Source organism: Aythya marila (genome assembly GCF_965140915.1).
Source record: "Aythya marila genome assembly, chromosome: 3".
Taxonomy (NCBI): domain Eukaryota; kingdom Metazoa; phylum Chordata; class Aves; order Anseriformes; family Anatidae; genus Aythya; species Aythya marila.
In genome coordinates this window covers 104,666,556-104,685,300 of record NC_139044.1, presented here as the reverse complement: position 1 = coordinate 104,685,300, position 18,745 = coordinate 104,666,556, and the positions used below count along the sequence as shown (strand labels likewise).

General features: G+C 41.9%; 1 protein-coding gene across 5 annotated transcripts in view; it reads left to right on the top strand.

Annotated features, from left to right (window-relative positions):
• Positions 1 to 354: 354 nt before the first annotated feature.
• Positions 355 to 18,745, top strand: part of ROCK2 (Rho associated coiled-coil containing protein kinase 2) — a 102,650-nt gene continuing 84,259 nt past the window's right edge. For 4 of the 5 annotated variants that reach the window (XM_082755896.1, XM_082755893.1, XM_082755894.1 and 1 more), the window contains exon 1: positions 355 to 886. In XM_082755896.1, the coding sequence (XP_082612022.1) occupies positions 704 to 886 (183 nt within the window). In that variant the 5' untranslated portion in view covers positions 355 to 703. The remainder of the gene's footprint in view (positions 887 to 18,745) is intronic. The other variant, XM_082755897.1, reaches the window with a different exon arrangement.

Here is an 18,745-nt window from a genome sequence, read left to right as displayed (position 1 = left end):
TTTTTCTTTTTTTTTTTTTTTATTGTTTCCTCCGTTTCGGGACTACACCCCCCTTCCCCACCACACCCCGCAGCCCACCTCCTCCTCATCCCAACCCGTGTCCCCCCCATTTTTCTCTTCACACCCACCAAAAGCTCTGACCCCCACCCACCCCACTCCACATCCCCACAGCCTCCAGGCCCGGGGGTCCCCTCGTTGGGATCCCCCCCCCCCCCCCCAAGGGACAAGGGGCAGCGGCGAGGAGCCCCCTGCCCCGCCGGGCCGGGGAGCGAGCCCCGAGCGCGGCGGCCGCCGGCAGCGCAGCCTTGTGGGTAATGGAGGCCGCCTCACGGGGCCGGACCGGGGGCGGGCGCGGCGGCAGGGGAAGAAGGCGAGGAAGGGGCAGCGGCGGCCGCCTCAGCATGGACTGAGCGGGAGAGGGAGGCTCGGAGGGAGCGGGAGCGGCTCGGGGGGAGGCAGCCCCGGCGCTGAGCGGCGGGAGGAAGGGAGCCGCTGCGCCCCGCTTCGCCCTGCTTTATTCCATTCCCTTCCCTTCCCTTCCCTTCCCCTCCCGGCTTCCTTCATGGCCGGGCGGCCGCGGGGCGGCCCAACCGCGCCGCGCTAGGCCCCGGAGCGACCCCTCGGCGTCTCCTCCTCCTCCTCTTCCTCCTCCCCGGCAGCGCGAGGGGAGGCGTCCCGCCGCCGCTGGGCGAGCCCCGGCAGGATGAGCCAGCAGCAGCCGCAGCTTCAGCCCCAGCCCCAGCCCCAGCAGCAGCAGCAGCAGGCGGCGAAGATGTCGGCGGCCCCCCTCCCCGACCCGGCGGCGGGGATGCTCGAGGGCCGCCAGAGGAAGCTGGAGTCCATGATCCGCGACCCGCGCTCGCCGGTCAACGTGGAGAGCCTGCTGGTGAGGGGATGGCGGCGGGGAAGGAGGAGGGGGGGGGGAACAAAGGCAGCGCCTCGGCAGGCGGGGAGGAAGGAAGGGAAGAGCTCCGGCATCCCGCAGGAGGCTGAGCGGGGCCGGGGAAGGCTCCTTCCCGGCTCGAAGGGGGATGTGGGCAGCGCGCTGGGCTTCAACACCGAGCTAAAGGCGGGGGGAGGCGGGTGAGGGAAGCCCGGAGCCGGCTGTGGGAAGCCCGGAGCGGCGGAGGGAGGCGGCTCCGCTTCCAGCATCGCTCCCACCCTTCCCTTTCGCGCCTGCCGAGCACAGGGAGCCAGGACCCGGCTTTGTGCGAGCCGCCGCACCGCGCTGGGCTCGGCCGCCCGCCGCCCAAAGCAGCCCCTGGGGCAGGGGGCTCGCCTCATGCAGCCCTCAGCGGGCCCCTGGGGTCCCCTTCGCTTTCCAGCCCTTGGCCCCGTCTTCCGTGGCCAGCCGCGTTTGGCAGAGTAAGTCCGTGAAGCTGACTTTCCCCTCGCAAGAAATCCGTGCCCTCAGGAAGGAGTGGGAAGGGAGCTAGGCTTCCTCACTGAAAACATCTCAACCCTGGAAAAAGGCCGTGAGAGCCGCCCCGCTTTATTTTCGTCAATATATTTTTTTTAAACCGAAGCTCTGGGTCTTCAGGCCTGATATTTCCACTCTTTCCCAAGATTTCCAGTGTGTCCCAGTGAAGAGGAACAGAAAAGGGGGAAAGAATCGCAGCCTTTCCAAGAGTTGCTCAAGGCACTTACACTGAGCCTCTCTCTTTTTTTTTTTTTTTTTTTCCCCCTCTTTCAAATGACTCAGTTCTGTTTGGCCAAAAAGACAGGAACTGACTGAACAGTATGTATGCCTGTGCTGTGTGGAGAGTATAGGAATTTCCTATAACATCTGAAAAATGTCGTTCTCAAGGCTTCAGTGCTGCATTATTCCTCTCGGAGACGTTCAGAGGCGTAACGAGGCATATTACCCATAGCAGTCAATGAAGGGGAGTGGGAAGCAGTGCAACATATCTAGCTAGATTCAGATAAGTTCTGGCCTAGGCCAAAGCAAAGAGAGCTGCCTCTGGGCTTCGCTCCCAGCGTTTTCACATTGGTATTTTGCTAGGAAAACTTTGACCTGTGGCCAAAAAAGAGCAGTTTAAAAATAGTACAGTCATTCTGAAAAATGCATCAGGTTAATGTTTAACCCCAGCAGACTTTTTCACACTCTTCTTTTATACTCAATGGAGTGTTACTTTTATTCTCTTGCCTCCCATGCTGTGGACATGGATTAGATACGCTAAAAACTGTGTATGTTTCTGAAAAGGAATTCTAATTGCAAAAGCTAGGCTGCTTTGCACATTTTTTTTAAAGATACGTTTTGTAATTTTATAGTATAGACCAGTTCATGTCATACATTGGACAAATCAGTAAACTATGGAGGCATCCTAACTGGATTGTAAATGCATATTTTTGTAGCAAAGGCCATCAGTTTATTCTCTGCAGAGAGGGTGCAGAGAGGGTCTCTAAGTATTGTTTAAATAATTAACAGCAAGGAAACTATAACATTAATGAATCAAGTTTCCTAGTTTTGCATTCTGCATGCCTGTGTGTGAAATAATGAATTGGTTAGGCTTTTTTATTGACCTTATGAAATTTGCAGTGGATTTCCTGTAAAAGCCTTTGGGGCTTTGGTATTGTTGCTTTATGCTATTTGACATTAATTTTGTATCGGTGTTTTGTTAGGCTGACTATTGCAATCCAAATATGAAAAAATCATATTCAAATTGCAACACTGACTTGTTTGGTAAACAGCTCACTTTCAGTGTAAATTATCATAAGTGGAAATGTGTTTTCATTTAGAAGTAGAAATACAGCAACAGAAACTAAGAGTCAGGGAAAAGGTCTTAAAAAGACTGGCTGGAATGCTACTATTTCATCCTCCAAAAATAACATAACCAAAACTAAAAATGTGGAATGGAATTCAAAATGGAATTCATTTCCTTACGCTGTAAAAAGTCATAAACAGCTGCTATTCTGCATTTTGTGTGCGTGTTTTATTTTTGGGAAGCTGTAAAAAGCAAAAAAGTAACTGTTAATCTACAACACATGCTGCAAATTTGAACAAAGTGAACAGCAGAGGTAATAAGCTGTCTGTCTCTAGATATCAGTTCCGTTGCCTATCAGGAGCTAATTTATGCGGTGGCTGCAAACGAGGAGGTTTTCTTTGTGTATCTTCCTCACCACATCGTCTGCTTCAACAGCAGCATCGATGAGGCCAGATAGCTGATTATTTCCCTCCACCCCTGTATGGCTCAGAGACCATTAGATTTTTCTAATATGGCCACTGCTATATTACATGACTTAATACTTCGCTATTTTGCCTGTATTAAGCATAATCATTTGTGATTGAATAAGATTTATATTTGGAGAAGACACATAGCCTTAATTCAGAGCTCACCATTTAGTTTGTCATGGTAGCTAACTTGTGAGGGCAGAATTATTGAAATATGTGGCGTGCTTATCGCCATCCTTTTCCTGCTAAATTTAAAAAAAAAAAAAAAAAAAAAAAAGGTTACCATAGAGAACTTATTAAGGTGGTTCAGATGCACAGCCTGTGCTGCACTTGGTGGATTCTTCTGGTTTTGGTCTGATAAAGAGTTGAAAATGAAAATGGCAGCACTAGAGCTGTGTACACGATGCCACTGTAGGCTCAGGCGAGAACCTCTACAAAGGAAAGTGGTTTCTGCAGCCTTATTTAGACATCTGGTGACTGTTCCTTCACCCATTGTAATGTGCTGAAAGCCTGTGTTGCCTGTCCGAAGATAAATAAGCTTTTTGTTACACCTCTGTGATACAGTCTTACTCTTTTTGGTCCTGTAGCAGCAGTTAGGAAAACCTTTTTGGTGTATCACGATCAGATTGTGCCGGTCTGGTCGTAAAACTACTGTATTGGTGTGACTGGCTCCTCTGCCAGTTTGTGTCATCTGCTAATTCTGTGAGGTGACACCTTTATGTGTGCTGCATGTACACATTGATGATCGTGTTCAATGGCATTTGACCTTGGGTGATCTATAAGAAACCCTACTATAAATACAGCCCTACTGAATGATTCTGAGCTGCCAGCTACGTTGAAGAAGAGCTTAACAGTCCTCAACTACATGTGCTTCTTTATTTATCTGTGCTGTAGGTAGAGCATATATGCAAATGGAACTGTTTTATATGGTATCGAATATGTGTTATTTAAGGGCGCGCTGATAAGTGTTATCTGAAGACTGAATGTTCTCCAGAAGGAGAGCAGACAGGTCAATGTGCGCTGTGCACAACTAACCCAGACTTCCCTTTCCTTGCCCCGTGTCACTGTGTGACTTCAGCACGTGCTGGACTCCAGCACAGAATTTCGGGGTGGTGACGAGCAGCTCCCATAAATCTTACCGGCCTCCTCCCCGCTGGGTGCACGCGCTGCAGGCTGTGATCGAGGGCAGTTGGGGAGAGAAAGGAGTTTGCAGCTGCCTTTTGCTTTGTGCAGTGTGAGCCCTGGTGTTTTAGCATTACACTTCAGCCTTGCCATGGTGGCGTGAGCTGTCAGGAGGAGCAGTTCTCGCTGTCAGGCAGTGATCACGGTGCTGACTGTGGGCATGTTTGTGGCACGCTGCAGAGCAGGGAGGCGGTTGGCAGTGGCGTGCTTCAGTGTCTTGGAATATACATGCCTTGAAACTGGGGAAAAATGGCTTTTTGTTTCTCTGTTAAGATAAAATTGATGGGTAAATGCTGTATTTATGCCAGTTTGGACAGGAATAGAAGTTCAGCGAAATTTAGCCTTCCCATCAAGACCCTAGAGCATTGCTCCTGATGAAAAATGCATTACTGGTGCAGCTGTGACTCTCACCCTTTCAGTAGATGTCTCTGCAGCTGTCTCATCACCTGGGTGGGTACCAACGTGACACCAGCAGTGTTAACTTAGCAGATTGCTCAGCTGAGCTCTCTTTGTACAGGGTCTCCAGGTCTTCATGGCTGACATGCATCTATCCTGTCACAAGATTTTGGTCTTAGGAGCTTTCAGAGGATTTCAGAATTAATTTTAAAGTCACTCACTTTCCTGAGCTTATTGTCACGTAATCTTGGATGAGTAAGAACAATCTATTGTGTTAATTTCAACCATCTAGCACAACGAAAAGCTGAACATGTAGCAGCTATCAGGATCTGATCTGAAACTCATTGCCCAGTAAGTGGACAAGCCAAATGTTTCTCTGCTCCTGAATATTTTTTTTTCCTTGTTTGTTATAGTTCTAGTGCTGTTATTTCTTCCTTAGCTCCTAACTCTTTCTAGAAACTTTCTATTTTTAATTTGTAATTTCAGAACGTCTCCTGAAGAGAGGAGCTTTAAAGAAACAGAATTGCCTTTTGTTCTTTGTTCCTGGGTGGTGGATTTATATATAGCAATATAGTTTAGCTGGAAAAGGACAGTTCTATTTTCTGACACTTCTTATATTCTGTATTATTACACACCAGAATTAAAGCATTTCACTTAGTTTAAGAAAGGGGGGGAAAAAACATTTTTCTCTGCCTTTAATGCCACACGTATGATGCAGCCAGATTTCATGTGCATTCACTAGAACGATACGTGCTCCCAATATTTTTGCCTGTATTGATCAGATTGCAGAGTGGGTCATTAGTATCCTTTAGCTGTTCAGCCTTTGTAACAGCTAGCACCATTCTTTTCTGATTTTCTTCAAAAAAAAAAAAATCTCTTTTTCCAAATATTAGTAGCCTCAGTGTCCACTGGGGATTCTGCAAACCAGCAAATATTGATTAAAAACCATTTTGTTAAATAAAATTTCAGGTTTCAGCTAATGGCAGAGCAATGCCAAAGCACTTGGCTATTTGTCTAGTGATGCTCTCCATGCCAAAAGCTGCCTAATTTGAAGAAAAAAAATGCTACCACAGTAAACAATCTCTGCAGCTCTCAACTGATGCTTTCTTGCCAATGTTTGATCTATAAAAATAACTGGTATTGCATTGCTACTGCGGAGGAATTATCTGTGGATTATAGGGATGAGAGGGGTTGAAACTTGGTAATAGAGTTTTATGTAATGAAAGAATAGAAGAATTTATGTGTGCTTTTTTTTATTATTTATATATAGGTATTTTTTTTAATAACTTATAAGTATAGGTGTGGGGAGGGAGATGCTGTGTGAACTCAGAGGTTGTTTGAAACTGCTACTCCTAAAAGCACCAAATGATTCCAGTGAAAAATTTACCCAAAATACTTTTTTCCTGATACATCATGCTGGTTAAGAACAAGAATACTATGTTTATTTTGGCAGCCTTTGGTAGCAATAAACTTATTTTAATGAGTCTTTTGCTATGTAAACAGCACGCTGAACGTGGTGCTTGGTTCCAAATCTGTACCTACTGTGTGTGACTCTTTTGCTGCAGCAATGGAACTGCAGAAACGCTCGCTGTACAGCCAGAAGGAGTTCATCTTCCAAGCCAGCAAAGTCTCCGCTTCCTTAGCGCAGGTGAAGTGCCACCTGTGGCCTTACTTTAGAGCATCGTATTAATTATTTGCTAACAGAGTTGTAAGATGCTGTGCTTAAAGGGGTCATTTGGCCACAACCACATGTGCAGGGGGTCCAACTGTGCTTGGAAGATGGCGGTGGTAAGAATTTGGGCAAAATTTTATTAGGTTGGATGGTATCGATCAGTAGCAGCTGCTTATGTGGTGTGGACTTAGCTTCATCTTCTTTTCCATGTTCCTCTGCTATGGTTACTGCTACTAAGAGAGTGGGTTTGTTTTTCTTATGTGAAATATCCTGGTGTTGAGCTTTTCTTTCCCATCAAGGGACAGGGGTAGCTTTCATCACCCACTTGCCCTTCTGTTCAGTCTCTGCCTCAGTTGTTGTAGGATCTGGAAGATGGTAAATGCGAGAAGAAAATCTGTGTGCAAATGTTTTTTTCATTATTTCTGTCTGCCATTAATTTTATTTTATGTAGAACAACTTGCTGAAGTCAAATCATTTGCAAATGGTCACCAGTTGCATATCTTGTGTTTTCTGTGCACCCAGACTAAACGGTAGGGCTTTGATGGTAATGTGCAGCCCTGCCCCGTTACTGCTGTGGTCATATTGTTAGCAGGGCGGTGGTGGTCAGATGTTGCAGACAGGGATCAGCAACCAGCTCGCGGTGCAGGAAGCTCTGTGCTCTGTTCCTGTGTTGGCACTGCATGTCATCAGGCAAATCTTTCTTGGTTTCCAGCTTCATGAAAAGCTTTTCTTTTTTTTTTTTTTCTCCTGTGCTGGAGAAGAATTTAATGTTTAGAATGGACTTAACGTGATATAAAGAGGGTGATTGTGAGCAAACTTTATGACAAAGTATTTAATTCTGAAGCTTGAGGACTTGGATAACTAAGTGGTTGCCTTCTGTCTTGACCGCTCTAAGTCATGGGTAGTGACTTTTAGTCTGCATTTAAAGTGGAGAATAACAGGATCCTGCATTAAGCAGGATAAAGTTTGGGTGACTGATCCAAACATAGCTTTTTTTTTTTTTTTTTTATGCTTTTCTTCAGGAGGAAATGAAGTGGAGGTCAGATACAAACATGAAATAAGGCTTGTAACCATGAGGAAGGAAGACAAGCTAATCTTTACTAAATATGCCTTCTATTCTTTTCAATCTCTAAACAAACAGCGTTGACTGTTACTGTTATTGAATAAATAAGTAAATTGAAAGAGAAAACGGTGAAGTTCTACACTTCTTCTGAATGGTATTTAAAGTTTAACTAAAATTGCAATTACTATTCTGAGGTTGTAATTCATCTTTTTTTGTCCACAGCTGTCACTGCTGTTACATGTAATCATCCAAAGTTTGTAGCTTAGCTGTTGATTAAAAATCAAATATTGCTGTCTCAACAGCGTAGATTTACTCTGAAGTGATGTAGGAGAGAAATACCTTTGGGTGTTTCTTGGAAATTAATTTTGATTGAACGAGTTGTGAATTTGGACAACTTAGTCTACTCATGTTTGTTGCTGCTGTACAACTTGATTGATCCTCCATCATTTTCTTTTGTGCAAAGTAAAGGGCTCCATCAGTAAGTTCACTGTAGTGTGTGTGTGTGTGTGCATATCTTGAAGGAGATTGTTCTCTAAAAAAAAAAAATTCGCAGTAGCAAAGTTTTCGGTAGAGGGGTATGCATTCAGTTTGGCTTGCCTATGCTATGAAAATATTCCATTCCATGCAGAAACTAGTTTTAAACTGGTTTTCCCTGTGGTTTCTGCGACTGGTTTGTTCTGGTTGCCATTTTCAGTTTAGCACTGATTAAGCTGAGCGCAAGATCAAGGAGACGAGCGTTGTCATTTGTTAGGACACAGGTTTCCATTTTTAAATCTTTTATCACCAGCTGGTGTACAGGGGAGCGTATTTTGTGGTAGACTTCTGATATGTGCAGCTGAAGACACGTGGAACAAGCTGTAGTAAGTAGGTATAAGATACTGCTGAGTTACTTAATGCTGTTTCTGCCCCTTTTTATACGCAACTGTGTGATTATCCTTGACTTCTAAATGCTTCTTTTGCAGTTTTTTTAAACCTTTGTGATAGAATGACCATGAAGTCCCCCCTTAGGAGTAGATCTATTCCCTCTAACAGTGCAGGAAAATGGAGAAGAGCAGGTAAAAATACCGCGTTGGAAGCTGAGGGCTTAGTGAGTAACGAAAAACCTTTCTAGTGCCAGCTGTGTACACGCAGCCTGTTTCTGTTAGTGAACGTTTCAGGCCTCTTCCTCCAACAGTAAAAGTCAGCCCATTTAGGCATTAAGCCATAACTTTTAATTCTTGGCCTATTTAACTTAATGACCTCTTTAAGTTGTATAATCCTGGATTGTAAACTATAATTCCTCCCTCCCCCCCCTTTTTGTTTTTAATTCTTCCGTATGAAAGGTAACTGAAGACAACTACTTGAATTACTCCTGTGGTAGGGAGATCCTGACAGTTTATTCTTGTATTGCAGCTCCTGCAGTTAATTTGAACATTATTCTACGTTCAGTATTTTCTCTGGGGGTACAAAATACTTAGTAATTTTGTTAAAATTAAGAGATATCCATGCTGGTATTATAAGCACCTGAACTAAGCTATGGATCTTGTAGGATAAGCTAGAAAGAACTACATTATCAAGGTGATTGCTAAAGTTTTTGTAAAGTCTTGTTTTTTCACTGCTTCTGTCGAGTTCAATGGTCAGTACTACTGTAAATAAATAATTTCTCTTACATGAAATGTACTTTTAATTTAATTATATTTTTCAGTTATTTTCCTTAATCCCTATCTCTGTGGGTTTCCCCGGAGTTCATATCTGCAGAGTTGAAGGTCTCGCCTTGACTCTGCCAACATTGTTGTGGTAGGGAATAGCAGAACCCCAGTTCTCAGAGTTCTGGTGCAAAATATGAATGTAGCAGCAAATAAAGGAGCAGAACTACTGTTTATGTGCGTGTGATGTTTGTTCTATGTCAGGAATAATTTCAGCTTGAATGAGGAAAAGACAAATATCTAACAATACACTAATGTAAGCTGGCTCTCCTTAAAAGGATTTGCCACCATAATATTTTTAAGTGTAGACATCCAGCTAGTTTTCTGCTCTGAAAATAATTTCTAACTGTTAGAATGCTGAAGCAAACATTAAATATGGACAGTATGATGAAGAACCCTTCCTATGTGGAAGGCTGAAACAGTAGCAGTATGAGGCATGACTCATTTCATCTATTTTCATGATTGGCTGTTTCTGAAGAAAGGCAATTCAGGTGTCAAAATAAACTATTTAATTGCTCTTCATTTCCAGAAGGAATACCAGTTTTCTTCTGCATGTATGCCTCGTGGTGTTTCTCAAGTGCCAGAGGTCGCAACTGTCCCCTTCCTACCTTCCAAAACATCTTTATCAAAACTTAGGTTATTAAATACTGAGAATGAAACTTTAAAAGCAGTTATGTAAAATGTGACATTGATCATTATTAAAAAAATATCCTAGATTCTGTATGACTACCCTGCAGGATATATTTCAGTGAATCAGAATGCCTCAGGCAGTGTTGAGCCTTACTGTAGAGTTTAAATTTTCTGTACAGTACATTTGGTTTAGACTGTGTTGCTGAAAGTACGTTTTGTAATTTTTTAATTTTTTTTTGAAATCACACTGAGTGTAGGAGGGAATATGCACAGTGTGCCTTTCAGACTTAGATGTAAGTTGTTGAAGTTTCAGTATACTTACAATCCAAATATTTTTTTTTATTAAATCATAAGCAATCAATGTATAATAAAGTCATTTCTATTTATCAACAGTGTACATCACACAGATGGTGAATTGAGGGGGTAGAGGAAAGGTGTTATGTTTAAGTTTTAGAACTTTTTAGTTGTGTTTTTATTCCAATCTTAATTTCTAATGCATAAATACCAGTGTACACTGCCATGTGATTCAACTCCTTTCTTGGCACATAGGAATTGTTGTTGGTTTTATATATCAAATCATTTTCTGTGTTATAGAATTGGTATTGCTTTTACTGTCATAATGGCTTGGTTTATTTCTTATTGCATGAAATCTTATCAGTGTTTGGATGGATGTTCTCCAGAATTGAAAAGATGAGAGGAAAGGAGAGAAAAAACATGCTTGGCACTGTAATAGTAGGGCCAGTGATGCTGAAGGTACATACAGATCACGGGACGATCATGATTTTTCTTTTTTTAAAGTTTCATTGTGTGTAAAATAATCACTAAAAAATATTTCTGTTGTCTGTAAGTCTGCATCTATAGCAGTGACCCAGACCCTGGTCAGGTCCTGCCATGCTCCAGCCGGTGTGGTTTCCCCTCAGCCGTGGGCTTAAAGCCACAGCCTGCAGCTGTCCAAAGTGCACTGCGGGGACGGGCATCTGGGTGTGGGACTGGGCTCTTTCAGGTGAGCCCAGCTGCTGCTCTTCTTTAACCTGCTGCTGCAGGCCAAGCCTTGAAGTGCATCACCCAGCCAGAGTACTCTTAGGGTTTATTTTAAGCATGAATTGATGATTATTTTACTGGTTTGACTTACTGGCTTGGATACGGTGTGACAGAGCAGGCTAAGTAGTATTCTGGTAAAATTGGGTACCACCACTCTTCCAGCAGAGCAGGAGGCAGTAAAGTAGGAGGTCATTAAAGTAATGCTACTCCAATTATCTAGCCATATTCCAATGTTCACCTTCTGAAAATACTGGACTTTTTTTTTTATGCTTGAACTCCCTTTGACAATAGGATGCATACAGTGGTTGTACATGGATTTTCCGTGAAGGGTAGCAAGGAATGAGAAGAAACCAGAGTCAGTCAGAGGACATTACTTGGTCTGGAATGGCTCGAAATGATCAGGTCATGCTCTTGTTTCAATGATGTGTGGTGAAGCTGACAAGCTGCTTTTGTTGATGTTAGGATTTTATTTCACCAGATCTAAATGTGGCTTTAGTACAAGCCGCCTCATGCTGTAGGATGGCACTGCACTGAATGGGGCTCTACTGCTTCTAGTTAGCTCATGGGTCTGTGCTCTGTACTTGCCATGTGCCATATAGGATGTGTGCCACAGCACTTTTCCAAGAGACACAGGTAAATCTGCCTCTCTGGGCAGCCTGGGCCAGGGCTCCGGCACCCCCATGTTAACAAAGCACGTTGTGATGTTCAGGCAGAACCTCCTGTGTGCCACTTTGTGCCCGTTGCCTCTTGGCCCTGTCCTCTCAGCACCTCCCTTCAGGCACTGACAGACCCTGATGGGATCCCCCCAGGCCTCCTCCAGCTCTTTCAGCCTCTCCTCAGAGGTGGAAATGCCTACTGCCAAATCTTAAGGAAATTTTAGGAAACATCACCCATGGAAAAACTATTTCCACTTACAGAACCGCAGTGAACATGAAATCTATTTTATTCATTTTGCTTTGCTTTTCCAAGTACCTTGGGATATTCACTTAGTCCTGAATTTTGTGCTTTTTTTTTTTTTTTTTTTTTAACATTCATGTTTGTTTGTTTGTTTTTAAATTCTTTGTATTCCAAAGTTCAATTTTCACAGAAGGGAGAAACTAATCACATTGCAGTAAATGCAAGCTAAATGAATGAAAATATTCTTCCATTATAAAATTTCTTTTAGCTACTGTAATCTCTGCTGATATTTTGATATCTGTATGTAAATAAATCCTGGTAGAATTGCCATTTAACTGTCTCATTAAAAGCAGATATGCTTATCTTATCTTCAGTGATATGGTGATTAAGACGAAATCTTGTTGCCCAGGTGTGTGGAGATAGTACCATAAACTTGAAGGCCATTAGGTATCAAAAGTAAAACTTCCTACTTGGTTTAAGACTTTTAGTACCTAGGGGTTGTTCACTGTAGTACACAAGATACTTAGTTGTCTGGCTGAGAGCAAAGCTCCTGAGGAAGACTGTGAAATACACCTACAAGTACGAAGACACAAGGTGCTACGAAGACACAAGGTGCTTAATTGTCTGACCGAGCAAAGTTCCCAAGGACGTCGGTTCCTTTGTGAAGATTTATATCGACCATAAGCGAAGTCCTTTTGAATGCCTTTCTGTCTTTTCAGATTATCTCTGTCATCATCCTTTTAAAATCCACGGGTAGTCAGGGGACTGGGAAAACCTTAGGATATTCTAGGATACAGTACCTGTTCTGAATGACTTCAGAAGCAGGAAGAGATGACACAGTGCAGACAAAAGCTTATTAAATGGGATGAGTATGGGTCTTGGGCCAGACAACTGGCCTGCAGTGTGGTGGAGGTAAATACAGCAGTAATTAATAATAGCCTACCTGCTTTCAGGTAGTCTACAGTGGTAATTCTGGCACTCCGAAAGAAGGTATGACAATGCAATCCTTTTGTTTTTAGAAAGCTGGACACAAGATTCCTTGGTCTAAGGCAGGAACTGTGACTACACTAAATGGGCCCTACGTGGCCCAGCGAGCTGGCTGGGTGCGCAGCACCAAAACATCCCTTGGGAATTAGGTCAGACACGTGCACGACAGAGCGCAGACGTGCGTTCTCAATTGTGTTTATATGTAAAAAATGCCACTGATGGAACTAGTGTGGCTCTTCTGACTCAGTAGCAGCGTGTTTAGAAGAGGAATAGATGTTATGGCCTTTATGTTTGAAATAATTAATTTTTTTTTTTTCAGGGTTATTCTCTAATCTAGATGTTAATTTTTTAAAGGTGTGTATATTGTTATATTTATTTAAGGGCTTCAGTGATTAAGGATAGTCACAATCAAATTTATATATACCTAATAAAAATAATTTAACCTTTGAAAATGCAGATAAACCAATATAATTAGACATCGTTTGAGGAAGAAATGAAGCAGCATTTAATATTGGAAAAAGAAATGTTAAAATCTGAGGAAGTAGAAGATAAGTATGGGAAACTGCAGCCAAGCAATCTCAGATTTTTTTTTTCACCTTTCTCCCTTAGTTATATTGACCTTCCTAGTTATATTGATTTAAAAACAAACAAACAACAACAAAAACAAACACACACAGGTGCTTAGTCAAGTTCCACAAATACTTTCACTATCAGCTAAAGAAATAGCTCCACCTCCTTCCATGGGGCACCACCTTTAGAGTGATGCAAATGATGCTAGTGTGTTGTAAACTGACCTGAGTAACTAATCTTGATTAAAATTAAACCAAATAAATTTCCTATTTAATCCTGGCAGAATTTGGCTGTAACTAAAACTATGTCACTTAAATAAGAATCCTAAATTTGTCAAAAACAAACAGGAAAATCTATACTGCCTCCTTTCCTCAAAGACCTAGGCTTCAGTTGAATGGTCTGCTTATTAATCAAAGTATGCTGCTTCTGAATGTAGACTGTCATCTGGGTGTCCTACACCGATGCTGGTAATGAATCACAGGATGGTTATGGTTGGAAGGGACCTCCAGGGCCCAGCCGCTGCTCCAGCAGGGCCACCCAGAGCAGGGTGCCCAGCACCATGGCCAGGCGGCTTCTGAAGGCCTCCAGGGAGGAGACCCCACCGCCTCTCTGGGCAGCCTGGGCACCCTCATGCTAAGAAGGTGCTCTGTGATATTCATGCAGAACCTCTTGGGTTCCAGTTTGTGCCCATTGCCTCTTGTCCTGGCACTGGGCACCACTGGAGATCCTGAGGGCAGCAAGCTCACAAACCCTGGACTTTAGGAGAGGGACTTTGGCCTCCTCAGTGATCGGCTTAGTAGAGCCCCATGGGATAAAACCCTGGAGCAAAAAGGGACCCAGGAAAGCTGGTTAATAATCAGGGGTCACCTTCTCCAAGCTCAGGCATGACGTCCCAAGAAAGAGGAAGTCAGTCAAAAATGACAGGAGGTCCACATGGGTGAACAAGGAGCTCCTGGCCAAACTCAAGCAGAGAAAGGAGGCCTACAGAGGCTGGAAGCAAGGACAGGTAGCCTGAGAGGAATACAGAGACATTGTCCAAGCAGGCAGGGATTGTAGGTTAGGAAAGCCAAAGCCTGGAGAAAATTGAATCTTGTCAAGGACATTGAGGGCAAGAAGAAGAGCCTTCTACGAGTACCTCAGTGACAAAAGGAAGACAAGGTAAAATATGGGCCCTCTCCTGAAGGAAACAGCAGACCTGGCTACCCGGACAGGTAAATGGTCAAGGGATTGAATGCCAGCTTTGCTTCAGTCTTTACCGGCAAGACTGGCCTTCAGGAATCCCAGAGACCGGGCTGAAAGGCTGGAGCAAGGAAGATGTACCTTTGGTGGGAGAGCATCAAGTCAAGGAAAATTTGAGCAAAGTGGCAAGTCCATGGGCCGTGGTGGGGTGCACCCACAAGTATGGAGGGAGCTTGGTGACAAGAACAAAGCTCTGCACGGGGGTGCAAATATTCTACCTGCTTTCAAAGTTACAGAGAAGCTTAACAATTCAGATAGAATCAGCTTTTTAACTGTTATGTGACAGTTGCAGCCCTAGAAAAAGCAATGTTTCGAGATGTTTCCTCCCAAAGCTACTTTTTTGAAAGTTAACCAAGATAATATAAATTCCGAAGATAAGCGAATTAGATTAAAAGTGAGATGAGTTATCACATTCAGGCCTATGCAAGAAAGAAATGGGGTGATAGGATGCTGTCTTCCTAGCCTATATACAGAGAAAATAGTTGAAAATGGAAAGGCTTATTTTGAAGAAACTCGTTTTAAGCAATCCTTGCATGGGAGAAAAAGGCTGATTCCTATCAGTGCTTGCTTGTGTTTAAATTAGAGTAACTTAAATTTGCTTTTTGTGTTGTCGCCCATTGCTTTAATCTGTTGTTTCTTCCCGTTTTAGGAAACAACATAATTGTGGGTGTAAACAAGCTCGTTTTAAAGACGCATACTGGCTCTTGTTTTCTTCTGAAAATAGCTGTAATAGTAGAATGCATCAACATGTGAAATGCCAGACTGACTAATTTGAGGTCTTATCTGCCAGTGCTTATTTGGAAATTATTCCTCGTGCCATGTTACCATTGCTCCACCAGTGTAAACCTCGGATACAGACAGCATGTTACACTGGCACAAAGCAGGCCGTGCAGCTCAGTTTGATAGCTGACTGGATTAAATTGTACAAATGCTGCTTGGATGTTATACTTAGGGTTTTCTGATGGAATAGTCTTACACCAGGGCTACAACATCAGCTACATCAGTGGTGTTAATGCTGAGTGAGGTTTAATTGGGTTTAAAGGAAAAAAAGGAGTTACTTCCAGGTTGTTAATGCAGAGGTGGATATGTTTATTACAGATAAAAGTATTTTTATGTTTTGCAGAAAGCATGCTTTAATTGCACAGTTGCTTTTTTTTTTAAAAAAAAAAAAAAGTGTATTTTTAATGATTGGCACTATCTCTAAATTGTTAAGAAAGTGATTGGTATTGATGTAGGCTGCCTTTTTACATTCTGCTGAAGTCTTTCAGGCTAGGCCCATAAATTGCTGAGTTAAACTGGAACTGGTTTTCTTGATTATTTGTCTTAAAATCTTGTAAAACTACATCAAATATGCTGAATTGAGGGAATAGACACTAGCAGCAGCATCTCAGTCTACTTTATATTGAATTTATTTCCTGTTTGTAGCTTGATACTAAGCAGTTCAGAGCCCTGGTTTGGAAACAAAACAAATTAGGCGTGGTACCAAAAAGTACCTTTCAACATAAGAATGCAGGAGCTGCAGCAGGATCCCTTTCTATAGATACAGAATCTCCTGGTCTGGCATCCTAGAGTAAATTTTTATTCAGAGATGTATATACTCCAGGGGATGCTATTTTTCAGTTATTTTCATGGAAGATACATTTCTGACAATGTTTAAAAAAAAAAAAAAAACACTTTTGAAATCCGTATTGTTTTCCTGCTCACATGTTCTCAAAATTTTAATTTTTGATCTGTATTCGAGAGCTTGAATAAATAAAATACAAAATGCATTTCTCTGTCATAATGGGGAGTCTTTCTTTCTGTATTTATATGTTCTCTTATCTCTCTCTTATTATAATTCCCAAGATAAACAGATTAGATAGCTAGACTAGGTAATTTTTTTATTACCTAACAAATCATAAAAGTGAACTGGATACTAAATGCCTTTTGAAAGGCACTTTTTTTTTTTTTTTTTATAGATGTCTCTCAGAAATATTCTTAGAGTCCATTTTTACAGGCACTTACATTCATGTTTAGCTGGAAATGTTTTAGCAAATGCAATTAAGTAGATAGGATTACTCATGTGCCCATAATAAGGCACAGGACTGTGGTTTTGTCCAGAGGGCTGTGGATTTGGTGGTGGTTGTCAGTGACAGTCTGCAGTTGCCTTTTTTTTTTTTTTTGTCATCTCTTTGATATGTATGATACTTGTATCCACTTCATTTTAATCTTTCTTGTCATCTTAGAGCAACAGGGAGCCGTTTCTGTTGAGACTAACGAATGAAATCTATTTCCTAATAAAAATATGTTTTGCTTAAACAAATTCCTGACATCTTAGTCTTAATGTTTGAATGTGTGTTGTGTTAGCACATAGTTCTGTAAGCTTAGTCATTGCTGCTTTGAAATAAAACAGTTTACATGAAATTTAGTGATACATTCAGTTTATTTCTGTGGAATTCCACCCCTTGTTTCTCAGGTATGTCATTGTATTTCTGAGTGCGCCTCATGGAGGAATAATTCTAGGAAGAGGAAAAGGCATATGTCCTGGATTCAGTGATTTAATTTTTCTTCTCAGACTCCAGATGTTTTGTTCTGTTTCTAGAATAGCCGTGTGAAACTTAAATTGGAGCATAACGAGCATATTTACAGTGGTGCCACTGGGATGAAAATTACAGAACTCAAATTATGAATTTATCACCTCTCTGATTATAAGAAAAGTTGCTACAACCTTTTCATTACCCATCTTGAAGGATTATCTTTTAAAGATAATGTATGCTTTCTATGGTACTGTCTGCTTTTCTTTGAGGTTCCCAGTAGTAGCTGCAGTGTATATGGTTATGCATGCACATGCATTCTTCGAAGTTAATATTTCTTCATGTTATTGTTTTTTTCTACTGTAGAAAGTGAACTTCGGCCTGAGGTTTGTTTCACATGCATGACTCGAATTATTACAAAAATGTGCAACTTTTCATATACGCTGTTATTAAGTAATTAAGTGAATAATACAGGTGATAAAAATAAATATGGATACGTTCAATATTTTTAGTGAGAAAAACGCATACGTTACCTGTCTTTTCTTTCCTCTGAACTATTCAGTAAGTTTAATCAGGTGATGCTGATTGACAGATGTTCTGTCACATTCATCTCATCTTGTCAAGCATTTAGGTACTTCAATTTTATATAGTTTGGTCATCTTAGTGTGACCCATCCTACCTTCATTAGCCTAGTCTTTGAAGAGGAATTTCAACCCAAAATGTCAAATAATAACCAGTTTCTTTCTTTCCTCCTACCTTTTCTTAGTATGTGCACAGGCCATCTTTAAAGAATAAGTATTTATTTTAAATTCTGGAAGTTTTTCCTTACTGTTTATTTTATAAGTAATTGTGGTAACTGCTAACCTTTTTTGGTGTATGTGGGAGAAGGTTTCTTCAACAAACTTCAAATATTGTTGGAAGAACGAAATTTTTAATTAAAAATAAGTCAGAAGAGGTGCAATTTGTTTTTGACAGGCAGGGCTGACTGCCTTCATAGCTACTGTCAGCTCTCTTTATCTTTAGAATGTAAGGAATTATATTCTCTTTTTCTCTACGCTGTTACGCTTGCTTCCTCACCGTAATGCTTGTAGCAAATAAGTAGCATCAGATGAGGAAAAGGCATCTTGCACTTGGGAAGTTGTTGAGCTTTTCTGTGATCCTTCATTTCTGTGGAATTTCATCCCCAGGTTTTGGACCAGTCCCTCAAATTGTAGAAAGCCTCTTTGCTCAGGAGGAATGTGGTTATAAACCATGATCTTGAGGTGGGAGATTCCACTGGTGTGATATTATAAGGTACGGTTCATGCACACATTGTTTCCCAAGGAATGCTAAGGTCAGAGTCTTCAAAGTGTAAATCAACCACAGGAGCCAAAGGCAAGCCTGAGACAGCTCGTCTGCCTGCCAAGGAATACTGCACTGCTTTGTACAGCACAACTGGGCTCCAGAAGTCTTCGTGTCAACGAAATTGTATGGCAGTACCCCATCCAAGATTTGAGATAAGTGAATAAGGCTTATCTGCAGAGGGGGGTAGGAAGTTGAAGAGGAAGAGTGTTCATTTTTTTGCAAGGTATATTTACACAAAACCCAGGATAAATAACTCAAACTACTTAATATAAATCCAAACAGCACTTTTATTCAGGAGGTCATGACCACAGTCTTAAATAAGATGGGGAAAAATCTATTTGAAGAAGTGAAGTA